At 42.2% G+C, this 15,796-nt stretch overlaps 1 protein-coding gene across 2 annotated transcripts in view; it reads left to right on the plus strand.

Annotated features, from left to right (window-relative positions):
- Window positions 1–5,820: 5,820 nt before the first annotated feature.
- Window positions 5,821–15,796, plus strand: part of Gbe1 (1,4-alpha-glucan branching enzyme 1) — a 265,447-nt gene continuing 255,471 nt past the window's right edge. Inside the window, exon 1 of one of the 2 annotated variants that reach the window (XM_039088229.2) lies at window positions 5,821–6,172. In XM_039088229.2, the coding sequence (XP_038944157.1) occupies window positions 6,030–6,172 (143 nt within the window). In that variant the 5' untranslated portion in view covers window positions 5,821–6,029. 2 annotated transcript variants of the gene reach the window in all.

The raw sequence follows: 15,796 nt of genomic DNA on the forward strand, positions 1-15,796 counted from the left end.
AGATGTTAAAACTCAGCAAGGACCTGGGTAGATTAATAATTAACAACTCTAAGAAACTACATATGCCAACTTAGAAGATTATATCCAGCAAAATTTCCTATCACAATAGATGGAAAAAATAAGACATTCCATGATAAAACCAAATTTAAGCAATATGTATCTACAAATCCAGGCCTACAGAAGGTGTTAGAAGGAAAATTCAGGTCGAAAGAGGTTAACTACACATTATCAGGTGCAATTGTTTCATTGAGTTTGTCATCATTTCGCCTCCTTGGGTAAAGAGAAATTTCTCCAATCTCCTCAAAGCAAGTTATGAAAAATAACTGTTGCACAAACAGGCCAGGACAGAACCAAAGATGAGTTCCAGAGAAGTCTTACATAGATGGCTTCTGTGGTTTCTGATAAGGTGTGCCACGAAAGTTGATCTGTTTGACTGCAGCTCATCCATACTGATGTGGCCCTTTGCCCTATGTTGTGTGTGTTGGTTTATCTAATTGCTGTCATGGGAGTTTCATGCTTTCTGTGAGTGATAAGACCTGTAACCAAAGTAGAACTACTTGATAATCGATCACCCTTGTGGGGAAATCCCAAGGTGGTCATATCCCACTACACCATGTTGGTTAGCATTTTTATTTTATGCAATGGATCAGCTACATGATTGAGTAGCTGTCCCCTTCCCTGAAATGGCCAATGGCCTAGAGAAGACATTACAATTTCTGAAGGGATTACTTTTGAGGCAAGAATATAAGCAGGCTGTGTTGTCAGTTGTATGCATTGCTGTAGGTCATGTCTGCACAGAAGGATCTTGCCTATATAAGGAAGTAATTACAATGGGAAAAAGACATACAGCTGTTCCCTCTTGCATTACCCTGTGGTTTGGTTGGGAAAATGGAGGTCAGGAGAGAGAAAGGAGGAGATAAAGGTGTTAGTACAAATTATGTCTGTACTAGATGCATTCCTGGGATCCAAAAATTTGCAACCCATGGGAATACCAGAATAAGGAGGGAGAAAGAAGGTGGGAGATATCTCTTCAGGTCTGATTTCTAATACAGAGGTAGAGATAATCACCAATACTGCATGCAGATGGGGTTCTCAATGACAGAGTGCAAGAAAATGTAACAGTCGGGGAATTCAGTACATCTGAACTGCTTGAATTAGGGCTCCTCCATGTGAGCATGTGTGTGGTTGTGTCAGTGTAGGCACAGGTGAAGGACAGAGGTTGATATAGTGTCTTTTTCAATTGCTTTTCTACTTGATTCAAGTTATTTTATGTATGAGCTTTTCCCCCCATATATGAATGTACATTGATGTGTGCAGAGGTCAAAAGGGCATCAGATACCCTGGAACTGGATTTACGGATGGTTATGAGACACTGTGTTGGTACTGGGAAGTGGCTATGGCTTTAATTACTGCCATCCCTCCAGCTTACTTTGTCTTAGATTTATTTTTATCTTTTAAAAATATGTCTGTGTGCATGCGTGTTTGTGGGTATGATGTGCCTGTAAATGCCTACAGAGTCCGGAGACGCTATATCCCCCTACAGCTGGAGATGAGGTGGTTGTAAGCAGTCAGACGTGGGTGTTTGGAACTGAACTCAGGTCTTCTGTAAGAGCAGGATGTGCTTTTAACTGCTGAGCCAGATTTCTATAACCTCCACTTTATTTTTGGAGATGGAATCTTTCCCCGAAAATGGACCTCTGCATTTCTACATTTCTTCAAGGCTGGCCGAACAGTGGGCCTGGGGTTTCCCTTCTTCCCAGCCACCTCATGCTGGGTTTACAGGCACAGATACACCATCATACCTGGTTTTTATGACTGCTGGAGATCCATCTCCTCACTCTGAGTATCAAACAGAGCTTTAATTATTTCTTGCAGTGTGACTCAGACATCTGAGGGACACAGAGTATGTGATTGGTACAGATTCCCTGGAAGCAGAGAAATCTGAGCAAGGTCACTAGCACTCCTCCTTGATAGGATTATAAACTGAGGCAGTATGAAATCAGCCATTCTCTGATGGACTGGGTTGTGGGAGCTCTTCCAGACAGGAGCTCTCGCTGACAGCAGGTCTCCCATGAATTCCAAGAACTGGGAGATTACTGGGGGATGGACAAGGATTACTCAGAGAAATGGCCAGTGAGAGGAGAAGTTTGCTGCTTACTTCAAAAGGCCTGCTAGGACTTTGCTTCCGGTACAGTTAAGGAGTAGGGATTTAAGGACTGAGATGAGGCTTTAGTGGCTTTGCTGAACCCCTATCATGGATACAATCTTTAAGGGGCAAGAGAGGTTGCAACAGATAAGAGTGATTTAGAATAGCAAGTAAATCAGGTTCTGAAACTGCTAACAAATCAAGAGAAAAGAAGGGAAAAGTAGACAAAAAAAAAGAGTCTACTTAGCTCTTGTCAATGACAAACAAGACTTTTTTCTAGCTGCAGTACCTAAGTGGGAAAACTAGTAGGAGTCTAAGCAAAGGAAAAGCAGTGCAGGGGAAAGTACTTTTTGTCCTGTGTTGTACAATCGTTTCCCAAGCATATGCTATACACATTTTGATTCTGCAAGAAAGTTTATAGGGAGTAAAAACTTTTCACCCACCCCTAAACGTTTTTCAGCAGTCAAACATGGCTGAGGTAGAGGTAAAGGCCATGGTTTTGACCCAGAGCCTGCTCGATCTAGGAATCTGGCTTGGACTGCAGGTCTAGCAGGTAAGAACACAGCTCTGATTCTCACTCTTCCCCCACCCCCATGCAAACCTGCCCTTTCTTGGGTGGAGAAGTACATACATCAGCTCTAGGATGAGAAAGCATGGCACCGTGTGGAGCATGATCACAGATTATAGTATTAAGGTACAATTTTATCCATGCTGTGGTCTCCAACATAGCTTTATTTATATATTGACTTTTTTTCCCCCAGAAGTAATTGATACAAGTCATAAGATCTTGTCAGGCTGTATTGGACATTCCTCATGCCAAATTTTAGTATTCCCTTAGTTGTTAAATCCCAAGTCCAATGTGCAATTTCTAGAAGTGGATGAAACTTCAGAGACAAAGTTCACCCTTTGTGAAAACATTTTATTGTATGATGCTGGACTCTGGGTGCCACACAGATTTGTAGAAGCGTCCGGGAGGAGGATAAAAGAAGGAGAAGAGGTCGAGCTAGGGCAACTCGTGCAGGTGGGAAGAGTCTCCCAGCCATAAAATTTAATATCAGAGTGCCAGAGATGGGCTATCTCTTGACTAGCTGTTGGCTAGAGACATCTCAGGGTTGGCAAATCATAAGGGTCATGGCCATTGCTATTGGCTGCACGTTGGAACTAGACAGGAAGTTCTTAGTGCTGAAGACAGCACATACTTACTTATGTGACGTGAAGAAATCAGGCTGAGGCTAAGACAGAGTCCCTTCCATCCTGCAGCCATTTGTGTGCCAGAAGGCAGGAGATAGTTACTGGGGAAAAACAGCTGTCATTAATATTCTTCCTAAGCTGGATCTCGCACGTCATACTACCAGCATACCAGTTATGCACACTGGTGACAAAAGGGCAGGACTAATGGGTGCAAGCACCTGCTTTCCGATTGGACTGAAGACTTACTTCATAGAGAAGAGACTAATCTGGTAATATAAACACGGGCAAAGCCAGTGACTGGGGAGGTTGCAAGGCTCAGGTGGGACAGTAATTGAAATGATTTCTGTTGATCTACATCATCAAGTTTGTGGTACACTACTGCAGCACCCCTGTGAAGCTTAAAAAAAATATAAATTACTTCTGCATTCCTTGGGCATTTATCATAAATTCCACATCTTCATTCCATTATCCTCTTAGTATTAGTTCATCATCTTCTCTCCTAGACACCAGTGCTGGTTCCTAATTCTCTACTTTCTGTTCCTCTGCTCTGCTGGACCATTCTCCAGAGAGGGTATTTCACTGTTTTCATTTTAAGTAGTTTAAATGTTTGTTTGCTTTACATCTCAATATCAGCCCCTCCCCCTTCTCTCCGTATCCCCTCACACAGATCCTCCTCCCTTTCCCCCTCCCCTTCTTCTCTGAGAAAGGGGAGCCTTCCTCCTGGGGTATCAACCTCCTCACTGGCTTGTCAGGATTAGGTGCATCCTTGGGGAGGGTATTTTAAACACAAATCAAATCCTTAGTTTTCTCCTCAAATCCCTCTAACTACAGATCTGCAAGACCAAACAGGTACCCAGCACTAGCTCACTTCCTGGCACTGTCCTGCTTCTCTGGACACGATTGAGGCTACTTTCCTTTCTCTTCTTCCCTTTACTCCTTTGCCCTGAATTCCTCAATTCCTCATTCCAGAAACACTGACTCGAATGCTATTCCTCCATGGCTGTGTCTTAGTGCAGTACAACCTAAATGTCAGCAGGAAATGGTATTCTGTGAACACCAGAACTAAAAGAGGTACATTTGATCAGTATTTATTCTGGTGCAACTGCTCCACTGGAAATGGGCTTATGTGATATTTATGACAGTCCCATTTAGCTGTACTATGTGGGCAAGAGGTTGGCATATAAAACAAGGTAAACTAGGACCCCGATCTTAATAAAGCTTGCTTTTTAAAGATGAACACGAAGCTTACATTGTGTTTACTTTAGCATAGAGAGAATGGGCTGAAGTAGTTTATTCAGAAAGAATTATGGGCTTCTGATTTTAGCTGTCTTAGTGATGACTGGAAGGAAAGTAGCAACAAACAAACTAAGGAAGAGAATCCCCAACAAAGTAGAAATCTCAGTGCTCTCAGAATTCTCTCAGATGACCTTCTCTCAGAAGGTCCATGCCACTGCAGTACAAACTACAGTTTGTATAATGTTTTAAGAAAGACCAAGTTCATATTTCACTCTAAGTGAACTGGCAAGCCATTTAAATTGTTAATGACATTATCTGATGTATACCGTAGAGTTTAGCTAGTCTAATTATGTAAACCTGGCAGCATCAGTATCCCCTGAAAGTAGTTAAAAATATATTCTGGTATATGGATCCCAGACTCAGAATGCACATTTCACCAAGATACAGAGGTAGCCTGCGAACTCTGGAGTAGCAGGATTCATTTCCCTTGGTGTCTAAATCTGTGCTTTTTTAAAGTGTGTGTGTGTGTGTGTGTGTGTGTGTGTGTGTGTGTGTGTGTACGTATGCCTGTGTATCAGTATATACGTGCCAGGGGTGAAAAATATGTGAAAACTGATTCTCTCCTTCCACAACGTGGGTTCTGGGGATATAATTCCCGTCATATGCCTTGTCAAGAACTTTTTACCTAGTGATCCTTTATTTCATCAGGCTCCATTCCGTGTTAAAAAGGAACCACTGGACTGCAAGCTCAGAAGGTAGTTATACTTGGGAGCTTGGGCAGAAGAGTTCTTGCTTTATCAGTGTTATTAAGCAGGAGAGTGCAGTACGGTTTACTGACCTTCTCCCAGTCATGTCTCACAGACAGTTTTTGTGGTGAATAGCTTGCGGAAACATAAATGCCTTTCTGATTTCTGTATGGGGAACCAGGAAAGTTCTTGTTTTTGCTGTGACTTCAGGGATCGGGCTATCCATGTATATATCCATGCAACCTTCAAAGACTCTCTTGGTTATTCATGAGACACATTAAACTTAGGGCACTAGGGTTGTTAAATGACATTAAGATTCTCAATAGTTTCACCACGTTATCTACATTTAACTATTGTCCTGGAGAACTTTCTACTGTTTGAAAACCATCATCCCTAGGAAAAAACCTCAGAAATGAGAGCAGGTGTTTGAGGAGAGGTGACCACTAGGCAGGAAGGGGAAGGGAGAGCAAATGGTGAGACCCGCCTCCCGGTGACTAGCCACCACTGTTCAGGGCTCCAGGGGCCGGCCCTGTGAGTGGGCGGGGGCCGCGCTGAGGACGTGTGTCCCGGGCTCACCCTGGCCCGCTCTGCGGCTATAAAGGGCAAGTCCCCAGCGGCTCGCCTAGGCTCGCCCGGCTCCGCCCTGCCGCTCGCACACCACACGGGCCACTCGACTTTCTCGGGCCTCGGCTACTTGGGCTGCGGCGAAGATGGCGGCGCCGGCGGCTCCTGCGGCAGAGGAGAAGGGCTCCGAAGCTCAACTGAAGGCCGCCTTGGCCGATGTGCCGGAGCTGGGCCGACTTCTGGAGATTGACCCGTACCTGAAGCCCTACGCCGCAGACTTCCAGCGCAGGTACCAGGGGACCCCTCCACTGCCCTCTGCCTGCGGCCAGCCGCCCCGCTCCCTCCCCGCCCTTGTCCCCCTCCGCGCTGTCCCGCCCCCTTCGCGCGCCAATCATGTGGTGGGCGTGGCTCAGGCTTCCGGGAGGGTTCCCGGTGCCTGGAGTGTAAACTTCTTGTTGCACGTCCGCCCCGTTCGCGCGCAGTCCCCGGCCGCGCGCCCTCATCTACGTGCTGTTACAAACAGCGCTGGAGCCACGCAGCCGCTTCTGGAACTCACAGGCCGCTCTCTGGTCCTGGGAGTTGCAGTGGACGTGACCTAAGGCGTGTGCGATTGTGCCTTTCAAACTTTGTAGTCTACTTCCGATCAGCCTTTTTGCAGTCTTTTCAGGCAGTCTTTCAATACCTTGCACCCTAGTGTTTGCTCTTGTGAGTGCATTAATCTTTCACTTTAATCGTTGATCAGATCTCTTCTGGCTTAAACCAACATAGAAGAGCTACAGTTGAGCGGGTGTTTGACCTCACCTTCCAGGAGAGGGAAGAGGGCATGGATAGCCAACTTGCAGAGCCCAAGTAAAAAGCCTTTAATTTGAGCTCCTCTCCCACTAGGCTTCCCACTTATTAGAATCTGCTCAGGTTTAGTTTGAAAATTAAAATAGCTAATATATAAACTACAGTAGTTACGAGTCCATTTCAAGTCTTTTGTTGGCAGTCATATTGTGATACTCGTTTCGTTCTTAAAGCCTAGATACTTCAAAAATCAAAACTACCTTGGCAACAGATTACAGACTTTTTTTTAAATCACAGAAAACATCGAACTAGTTAGTGACATTGGTAATTATGAACATGGGTTGATGTGACTTGAAAACACAAAAACCCTTAAAGCTCACATCCTAGCTTTGTCATGTTATTAAACATATTCACATAAGTAACTTTTGAGAAAACTGCTATTTTTGAGATTCTAAAATGGTAGGTATTATAAGCAGCTCACTCCAGAGTTTACTTATTCTAATAGAGGAGCCTCCCACCCCCCAAAAAGCAACCAGCTGGGCTGATGCTCTCTTGGAGCATGTAATTGTGACCTTCCATTAAGTACTGGGGAGGAGTCTGGCAACATTTCACTCAGAATACTTAGGCCTGTGTCCCCTGAGATAATTAGCGTGTACTCCTTGAAGTTAAAAGACTTGATCAGATTTTGAAACAAGTGATTTTTAGAACAAAAGCAAACATTTTATCTATTTTTGTATGAAATATATTTACATGGATCAAAATGAAAACAATATAGAAAGGAATGTGATAAAGACTTTCAGCTCTGTCCCTGTCTATTTTCACCATATTTTTAATATGTTAATATATATTAATATATATTTAATATAAAAATCATTTTGTTATAATGAGCACACAAATTAAAACAGGTGATTAAAGTTAATGCCCAGCTTTGTTAGAGGTGCTTAATTTTATTATGATTTTACTTGTGTGATTTGTAAAATGACCTGTAAGAAATTTCTAAAGCAAGGGTTGTGGGAATATTTTGCCTGTGTCCTGTTTCCAGTTTCCACTGGCCACAAGCAGACAAACACCATTTATTCACTTCCTTTTGTGTGTGTGTGTGCGTACTTCATATTCAACTCCACTGGGATTGAAGCAATTACAGTCATCTTTCATGGTTTGTCAAAATTAATGAGAGGAACAAAGGGCAGAATAAAGAAGTGAGGGAATCCGGTGTTCTTGGTGAAAAGTCTGGCCCAGCGGGTCCTTATGGCTCCTATGTGACCTGGTTTCTACTTATGTCCTTGGTTCTGGGTAATTACCATTTTCCAGCACACATGTTCCATTTAGGCATGTCAAATAGTAATTTGGCATTTGGCAGTGGTGACTTGTATTGTTAGCCATTGGAGAATAAAAACTTTTTCATAGTGTCATCACGGCCATTGATTGCTATGGTTTGAATGTGTCCTTTACACATTTTAGGTGCTACGGCTGTATAAAGAACTAGGCTAAGCCATGAGGGTTCCTTCCGCAGGTATGAGGTAAAGCCCTTATACCCATAGTCAGCTTGAAGCCTTGGTTAAGGAAACATCCTTTGGGAGTGGGCTGTGGGCCAATCAAAAAGCAGACGTTGTGGACATCCATGACACCCATTCTAATGCTCAGGGAACGTTACGGAAGAGAGGACTAGAGCTGTTAGAGCAAGAAAACGGGCCATACTGTAAAAGTCTGTCTTTGAAAATGGCTTTTCTATGGCTGTCACGAACACACAGCGTCTGTGACCACTTTCACAGGATAGGCACCCACCCATCGCACTTCACAGCTTCACCCAGGGGCATCTTGTTTTTAGACGCCTCAGTCTCTCAAACTGTGAGGAGATACGTTTTTACTTTTAATAAACCATCTCATTTTGGATATGTTGTCAAAGCCACAATACTAGTACATTTCATTTTTGGTTTATTTTAAGTAACCTGCTTGTGTTTGGCCTAAAATGTCAAGACAGCCATTTAGTGGCAAAGTGTGCTTATTAAATACTGCAGAAAATTTGAGGCACAATTATCAATATGTAAGAGTGGGGACGGGGAGACATTTTCTTCTCATGGATAGATCATTGAATTCTTTCCTCATCAAAATTGCTGTTTGAAATTCTGTTGTGGGGGTTCTCTTTGTTTTCTGTGATAATTCCAAATCTAGTGCAGAGTGAGTTGCCTGCATCGTAAGGGTGAAAAGTAAGTTGATTAGTGTATGGTCACTGTCATTGATTAGCTCCTGTGGTGACGTCCCCCACTTGGCGCTTTCTAATGTCAGTAAAGCCGCTGATGTACTCCAGTCAGTTCTCATTAGTGATCGTATTTGCTCGCTCACATTTTATATATGGCACTGGGAGTTGGCCACGGGCTTCTCCTCACAGCAGTCATTCACTGATCTAGGATTATGAAGGATTTGTTTTGAAATTTCCTTTTCAGTTCTTGTAGCCTGAAAAAGAGAAAGTGAAATTATGATTTTCTTTATTTTTTATTTTTCCTAGCAGCAAGCACTTCCTATTGAGATGTTACTCCAAGCAAGAGGTTCTCAGCCTTTTGGTTGTGACCCCCGGAAAACTCATATTTCCGATGGTCTTAGCAGACCCCAATTCTAAGTTTATTTTCATTGCTACTTCACAACTGTAATTTTGTTACTGATTGGTGTCTCAGTCCCTGAGACACTGAGAACCACTGGTTTGGCTTATTTCCTTGTCTAAACAGAGGGCTGACATTTTGAGCACTGGTCAGATACATACAATGCTTGATTACCAGTGAGTATCCTTTGTTTAAACTTTATATACTATTTCAGTGCATATTATGATATTTCATTTTTCAAACATCATCTTACTAGGATACATATTTTTTCTGGCTTGCCTATGAAAATTGGCATAATACCTGGCAATATTCTACTGAGATTAATCTTTCTTTACTAATACTATTCTTTTTATTTTTATATGTGATTATGTGTATATGTGTTTGTGTGTGTGTGTGTGTGTGTGTGTGTGTGTGTGTGTGTAGGTAGTGTGTCTTTGTGAGTGAATGCCGTGTGTGGGTATCTGTGGAGGTGTGTATGTGTGTGTGTGTGTGTGTAGGTAGTGTGTCTTTGTGAGTGAATGCTGTGTGTGGGTATCTGTGGAGGTGTGTGTGTGTGTGTGTGTGTGTGTGTGTGTGTGTAGTGTGTCTTTGTCAGTGAATGCTGTGTGTGGGTATCTGTGGAGGTCACAATTTGGAAGATGAAGTTATGGACAGTTGTTTCCCATGTGAACTGCTGGGAACTGAATCTTGGTACCCTGCTGGTGCTCGCAAGTGCTCTCTCTCATCCACTAAGCCATCTCTTTAACTCCTATTAAAATTGTTCAGAAGAAGTTCATAAACATTGAGGGAGGAGAACGTATTGAAAACAACAACATAAATTAAAAAAGAAATCCATAAACGTTGTCTTGATAATTTATGATATATATTCCTTCTCATTAGCACTGTATAGTACTGGCTTTCTTGGCTCCTTGTAACCATGGTCTTTCCTTTCCTCCATGACTTTTGTAGGTTTTACTTTGGTATCCTTCAGACCATATGGTATAAGTCATCCAGGGTGACTCCCTATTCGCCATGTATTTATCTTCTTTTATATGCTGTTTAATTTCTGCATAATATTCTTTCCTTAGACATTTAAATCTTCCTTGTAGTTTCAACCTCTTGAAGATACTAAAACTCTGTCTTCGCTCTAGATTTTTGTGCTGGTCTATACATTATTCTAACGGGCTCAGTCTGGGGCCTATAAAGCCCAGCGTACATAATCTGAAGGTACAGATTTTCACCTCAAAGCTGTTTTTTTTTTCATACCCCATCTTGCTTGTAGTATCTTCATTTATGAGCAACTCAGTCATGAAACCTAGCATTTTCTTCATGCATGTATGATCATGTGTTGGGATGAATGGGTTCGTGTGTGTATTTAGCCTTTTTTGGAATGATTCTCTCATTCCTGGAATTCAATAGGCTAGACTGGCCTAGTCAGGGAGCCCCTGGGGTTTGCTTGTCTGTCTTCCGAGGCTTGTCTAACAAGAACAGTGCACACCATCTGCCTTTTTACCTATGGCTTCTGGGTATTGAACTATGCTTACAAGGAGAGCACCCTAACAAGTGAGCCATCTTCTATCCCTGATAAGTTCTCAAGTACTATTCCCTTCATCTCTCAGTTTAGCGATTGCGTCATTTGCCTCTTTGAATATGTGCTATGTGCGAATCTGCATGGCTATTGTTACTTTATTGCAAGCTGCTGTGCACCTAGACAGGTGTGAGAACAGGTTCCAAGCTGCTACTTCCTTTTCAGACGTTCGCCCTACTCCATCTGTTCTGCCCTCTTCCTTCCCAATTTTGATGACTGAATGTTGAAATAGGTGTATGTGATCATTGTCCTGGTTTAAATGAGAATGTCTTCAGACGTGCCACTGTTTGAATCCTTGGTCCCAGATGATGCTGTCGTTTGAGGAGGTACAATAGGTACAGCCTAGCATTCATGGTTATAGACAGGCTTTGTATGGCTAAATTATCACCTACTTCTGGTTTTCTCTCTCTCTGCTTTGTGCTTGCATTTCTACCTGTGAGCCCGTCACTCCCTGTTCCTTTTCCCATCGCTCCACTTCTCCATCATGGACTGGTAGCCCTCTGGAACTGTAAGTTCAAGTAAACTTTCTTTTATAAGCTGCCTTGTTCACACTGTTCTCTTACAGTGGCAGAAAAGTAACTAAGACAATTAGGACACTATTCTGCCTGCACCCTTGCAATAATCCCTCATTTCTGTTAACCTAGGCCCAGCTGCACTGTCTGCTCCTTGTTCTTTGTTCTAATCTAATCTCTATGTGTATCTCAGATCCTTCATCGCTCAACAAATCTCAGTTTGTTCCCTCTAATAAGATATGGGGCGGGGCTGCTCTGTAAGGGATACTAAAAAGTCTTTAAAATAATTAGGAGCAAGGTATCTTTTTTCACAGTTATGTTCCTTTAACACTGAATGTTGAATATTTCCTTCTTATAATTACCTGTATATACAGTTTAGGAAAGTCATTGGATAGAAAGCAGGATGTCAAGAAGAGACATAAATTCTGTTGGTTATTGTAAGAGTGAGTTTTCTAGCTTAGTACAAGAAAATTATTATGCAGACCTTTTCTTGTATCTTTGATACAATAACGGACAATACATTATATCAAGTAGACATTTAATACACTTATGGATTCTAGCATAAAGGTGTGCCAACATGCCGCTTTACTGTGTAGTGTGTGTTTTGATGGCGCTCCAGATCGGGCTGTGGTTTTACATGTGCTATGACTTCTGCTTCGTGCATTTTTTGCTTCTGTCTCATGACAAAATCCATACGTGTTGGGATACAGCTTAGAATGTTTGGGTTTGAAGTGTCAGGGATCATACCCACATTTTTTTTTCATAGCACAAGACTTTTTTTTTTCTTTTTTCTTTTTTTTTTTTTTTTTTTTTTTTTGGAGCTGGGGCCCGAACCCAGGGCCTTGCGCTTGCTAGGCAAGCGCTCTACCACTGAGCTAAATCCCCAACCCCAGCACAAGACTTTTAAATGTGACCTACTGGTCTACTTTTCCCCCTCACCCCCAGCTACTCTGTGGATTCTGAAGAACTTCAAATGTCAGTGGTTTTAGAAGGCAGGGAGAAGCCAGAGTTCATGCAGCTGACCTGCTTTCCTATACTGGAACACTCATTTGCAACAGAGTTCTGTCTTAATTCCAGAGTCACTCTTAGATTATTGATAGCAGTGGCCAAGAGTCCCTGACCTCTTCTCATTTTCAAAGTGTCTTGAAGTGATATGATAGGACTTCTGTTTAGAACAGGCTCCTGGGCCAGCTGCACCACCTTGGAATAAATCTCTCTTTACATGATAACTTCTTGGTTTCATTCCAGCTCTCGTGACGCTGGGCCCTAGGTATGTGATTACATAGTCCTTATGGAGTGTAAGAGAGGGTTAGAGCAATTGTGCTCTTATTTGGAAACATAGGCTTTTGTTAACAGATATTAAATGAATGGAAGTTTGCTGTTCCCTTCACTTAAAGTTAGGATGTATGTGCTCGCAAGTGACCACACACACACACACACACACACACACACACACACACACACACACACTCACACACACACATAGAAGAACAGAATTATTTTCTCATGGTGATATCTGCTCATCAGTATTTGTTCATTGCTTTTGTGAATCCAGGCTGATTTTATGCTTAATGCATGAAGCCCTACTTCATTTTGTGTTGGAGGTAAAAGGAACCTGGAACCTCAACAAAAAGACAACATTAAACATGCAGTTTTATAATTCACATTTATTTATTGCATATTCTTTGTAACTGTGTAGCTATGGCAACTAACTTGTAAAACTTGATTTTTTTTGTGTGTGTGTGCGATTAATGTTTTCATCTAAACCTAACTTTTTTCGAAGGTGAAAAATTAATTAAAATATATCACTCTCCACCTCTCCCTCTTCTACCCTACCGTGTCCCTCACTCCCTCTTAAATTCATGGCCTCTTATATTAAAATTATTGTTTTATACACACAGACACACACACACACAGACACACACACAGACACACACACAGTGTTATATAAATACAACCCACTGAGTTCATTAATTATAGCTTGTTTTTGTATGTTTTGGTATTGGATAGCCAGTTAAGGGCTCATCCTTGGGGAAGACTAGTTATCTCCCAGTAGTCTCCAGTTGCCTGTGTAGCTCTTCATCTGCGATTGGAGCACTGTGAGATTTCCCTGGCCCACATTGCCATGCCACTTGGTGGTGTTCTAGTTCAGGTCCTGTTTAGGCAGTGATACTGTTGTGTGAGGTTTTTTTTGTGTGTGTGTGTGGTTAGAAGTCACACGCTTGCAGCAGACGTTTCTGTCGCCCTCTGCACTGCCCCCTTGGCCAGGAGCATAGGGTTTGTGTTGCGGACACACCCACTGGGGTTGGACACTCCTTTGTGTGTGGTTAGAAGTCACACGCTTGCAGCAGACTGTTTCTGTCCCCCTCTGCACTGCCCCCTTGGCCAGGAGCATAGGGTTTGTGTTGCGGACACACCCACTGGGTTTGGACACTCCTTGTTCAGTGGCTCCACACTTAGTAGTGTAGCTTTTTATATACAAATAATCCAGATAATTTTCACTCTACCCTTAGGTTCATTACATGCTTAATATGAAAACATTATGGAGCGGTTGTGTTATAAAGTTTAGGAATCAGACGAGGCTGGATCCGCAGGTCTTATAATTGTCAAATAGATTTGAGTCCAGGGATGCAACTTTCATACTCAGTGGACGAAACACAGAAAGGTGCTTTTTAAAGTCCCTTGAGGACTAAGGATATATGCAAAGATCCTTAATGTGCCACAATTTGATGCCATTAGGTAACTGTCCAGCTTAAATATTATTTTCACTGCATTTTATTTTGTTACATTCTTTAGTGCACTTAAAAAAAAATCAAGCCCAGACCCTTCATTCCACACTACTCTTTGTTTTTCTAATTAACTGTGTTGTTCTTTCTGGAGGGACTCACTCTTTGTCCTGGAGGTGATTGGATGAATGAGGTGAGGCAGGTGGCAGTTTTAATCACAATGTAGTAGAGAAGGAAAAGAGCATGTTTAAACCTTGATCCTTAATTTCAAGTGGAAATGAGGAGGTAATTGCCGGGTTCACTGTAAGCTGAAGGCAACATGAGTCCCGGGACATAAGAAGCACAAAGCTGCTTTCTCTGAAAGCAGTAAATGCTCGCCTGCAGACACCCAGACTCCCGTCCCCTTGATCTGTCCTCCTGTCTTCTCTCTTTCATCTGACTGGTAAGTGTTCATATTCTTGAGCATCAAACAGCTGCAGGGATTTTCTTCCCCCCGAACTCTGGATGTTTCAACAGATGATCACACTGAGTTTACTAATAGCCAGGATAACTTTGAAAATAGGACCGATGTGCAAGAAGGAAAACAGGAAGAGAGTCACTTCAGTGTTTGAAAATGAAGGTGTGGTCCAAACATGTTATTCATGATTGTTTGTTAGTGAGAAAAAAGCTAAAATTGGTGGCCCTGCCTTCTTCTTCTTCTTCTTTTTTTTTTTGTTATTTGATCTTGGATGATGTCAAGGTAGTTTTTTAATAAGCCTGTTTTTTTTAACATATAGGAAATAAAGGGATGGAATCTTTATACATATTTGGTGAAGTTATTGAACAGTCATCTACAATGAGACACATCTCTCGGCAGATACTCTAGTACTGTAATCTCAGACTGAGGTTTCCGAGTTTATATTTTGCACAAGTACAGTTGGAGTTTTTAAAAATATCCAGCAACTATTTGCTTTACCAATGATATGCATTAGTAAAAACCATCTACTTAGTTTTCTTTAGTAAGTTCCTAAGGGTTACATTTAGGCACACTGTTTAAGAGATATGGGGCTATCTCTTACACATCTAGTTCCACTTAATAGAAAAGCCAATGTTATAGCAGTAGAGGGTTAAATTTCTCCCAGAAATTAAAGGTGAAAAAGTTTTGGCTTTCAAAAGGATTGGTCTATAGCTTTCTGCTCTTTGACATTTAACTTTAGGATTTGATTTCTATCCTCATAAGATTAACAGGCAAAGTCACATCCATGGTCTTACTGTGTAGACATGTAGATTTACTGTGTTTATTTAGTCAGACATAGGCTAGCTATCTTGATCTTCCTGAGTACCAGTTGCTAATCAAGAGTGCTGTGGTCCTTTACCTGGAAGTGAGCCTGGGCCAACAAGGTTTTAAGTTGCATAGCCTCTGCCTAAGAGATGCCCCATTCCCAACTCACTATGCTTCCCAGTGCTCTTTCCCTTTCCAAAGAGGAGGCATCAGTCTGAACAGAAGAGCCCCAGTGTAGGATGATGTCATACAGGTGAAGGCAGGTACAGAGGCCTGTCATTGGAGGAGAAGGAAGGATGGGAGGGAGAAAAGTTTGAGGGAAGAGGAGAAAGCAGCGGAGAGAACATGGAGGCGGATGTTAAGATTCCTCTCTGCACATTTACAGGTTGTTATGAATATTCTTAAGGGATGGATGTGTACAGGGCTTTGTGTGTCTAGATGAGCAAATTATATCTTATCAATTG

Source organism: Rattus norvegicus, chromosome 11 (genome assembly GCF_036323735.1).
Source record: "Rattus norvegicus strain BN/NHsdMcwi chromosome 11, GRCr8, whole genome shotgun sequence".
Classification (NCBI taxonomy): domain Eukaryota; kingdom Metazoa; phylum Chordata; class Mammalia; order Rodentia; family Muridae; genus Rattus; species Rattus norvegicus.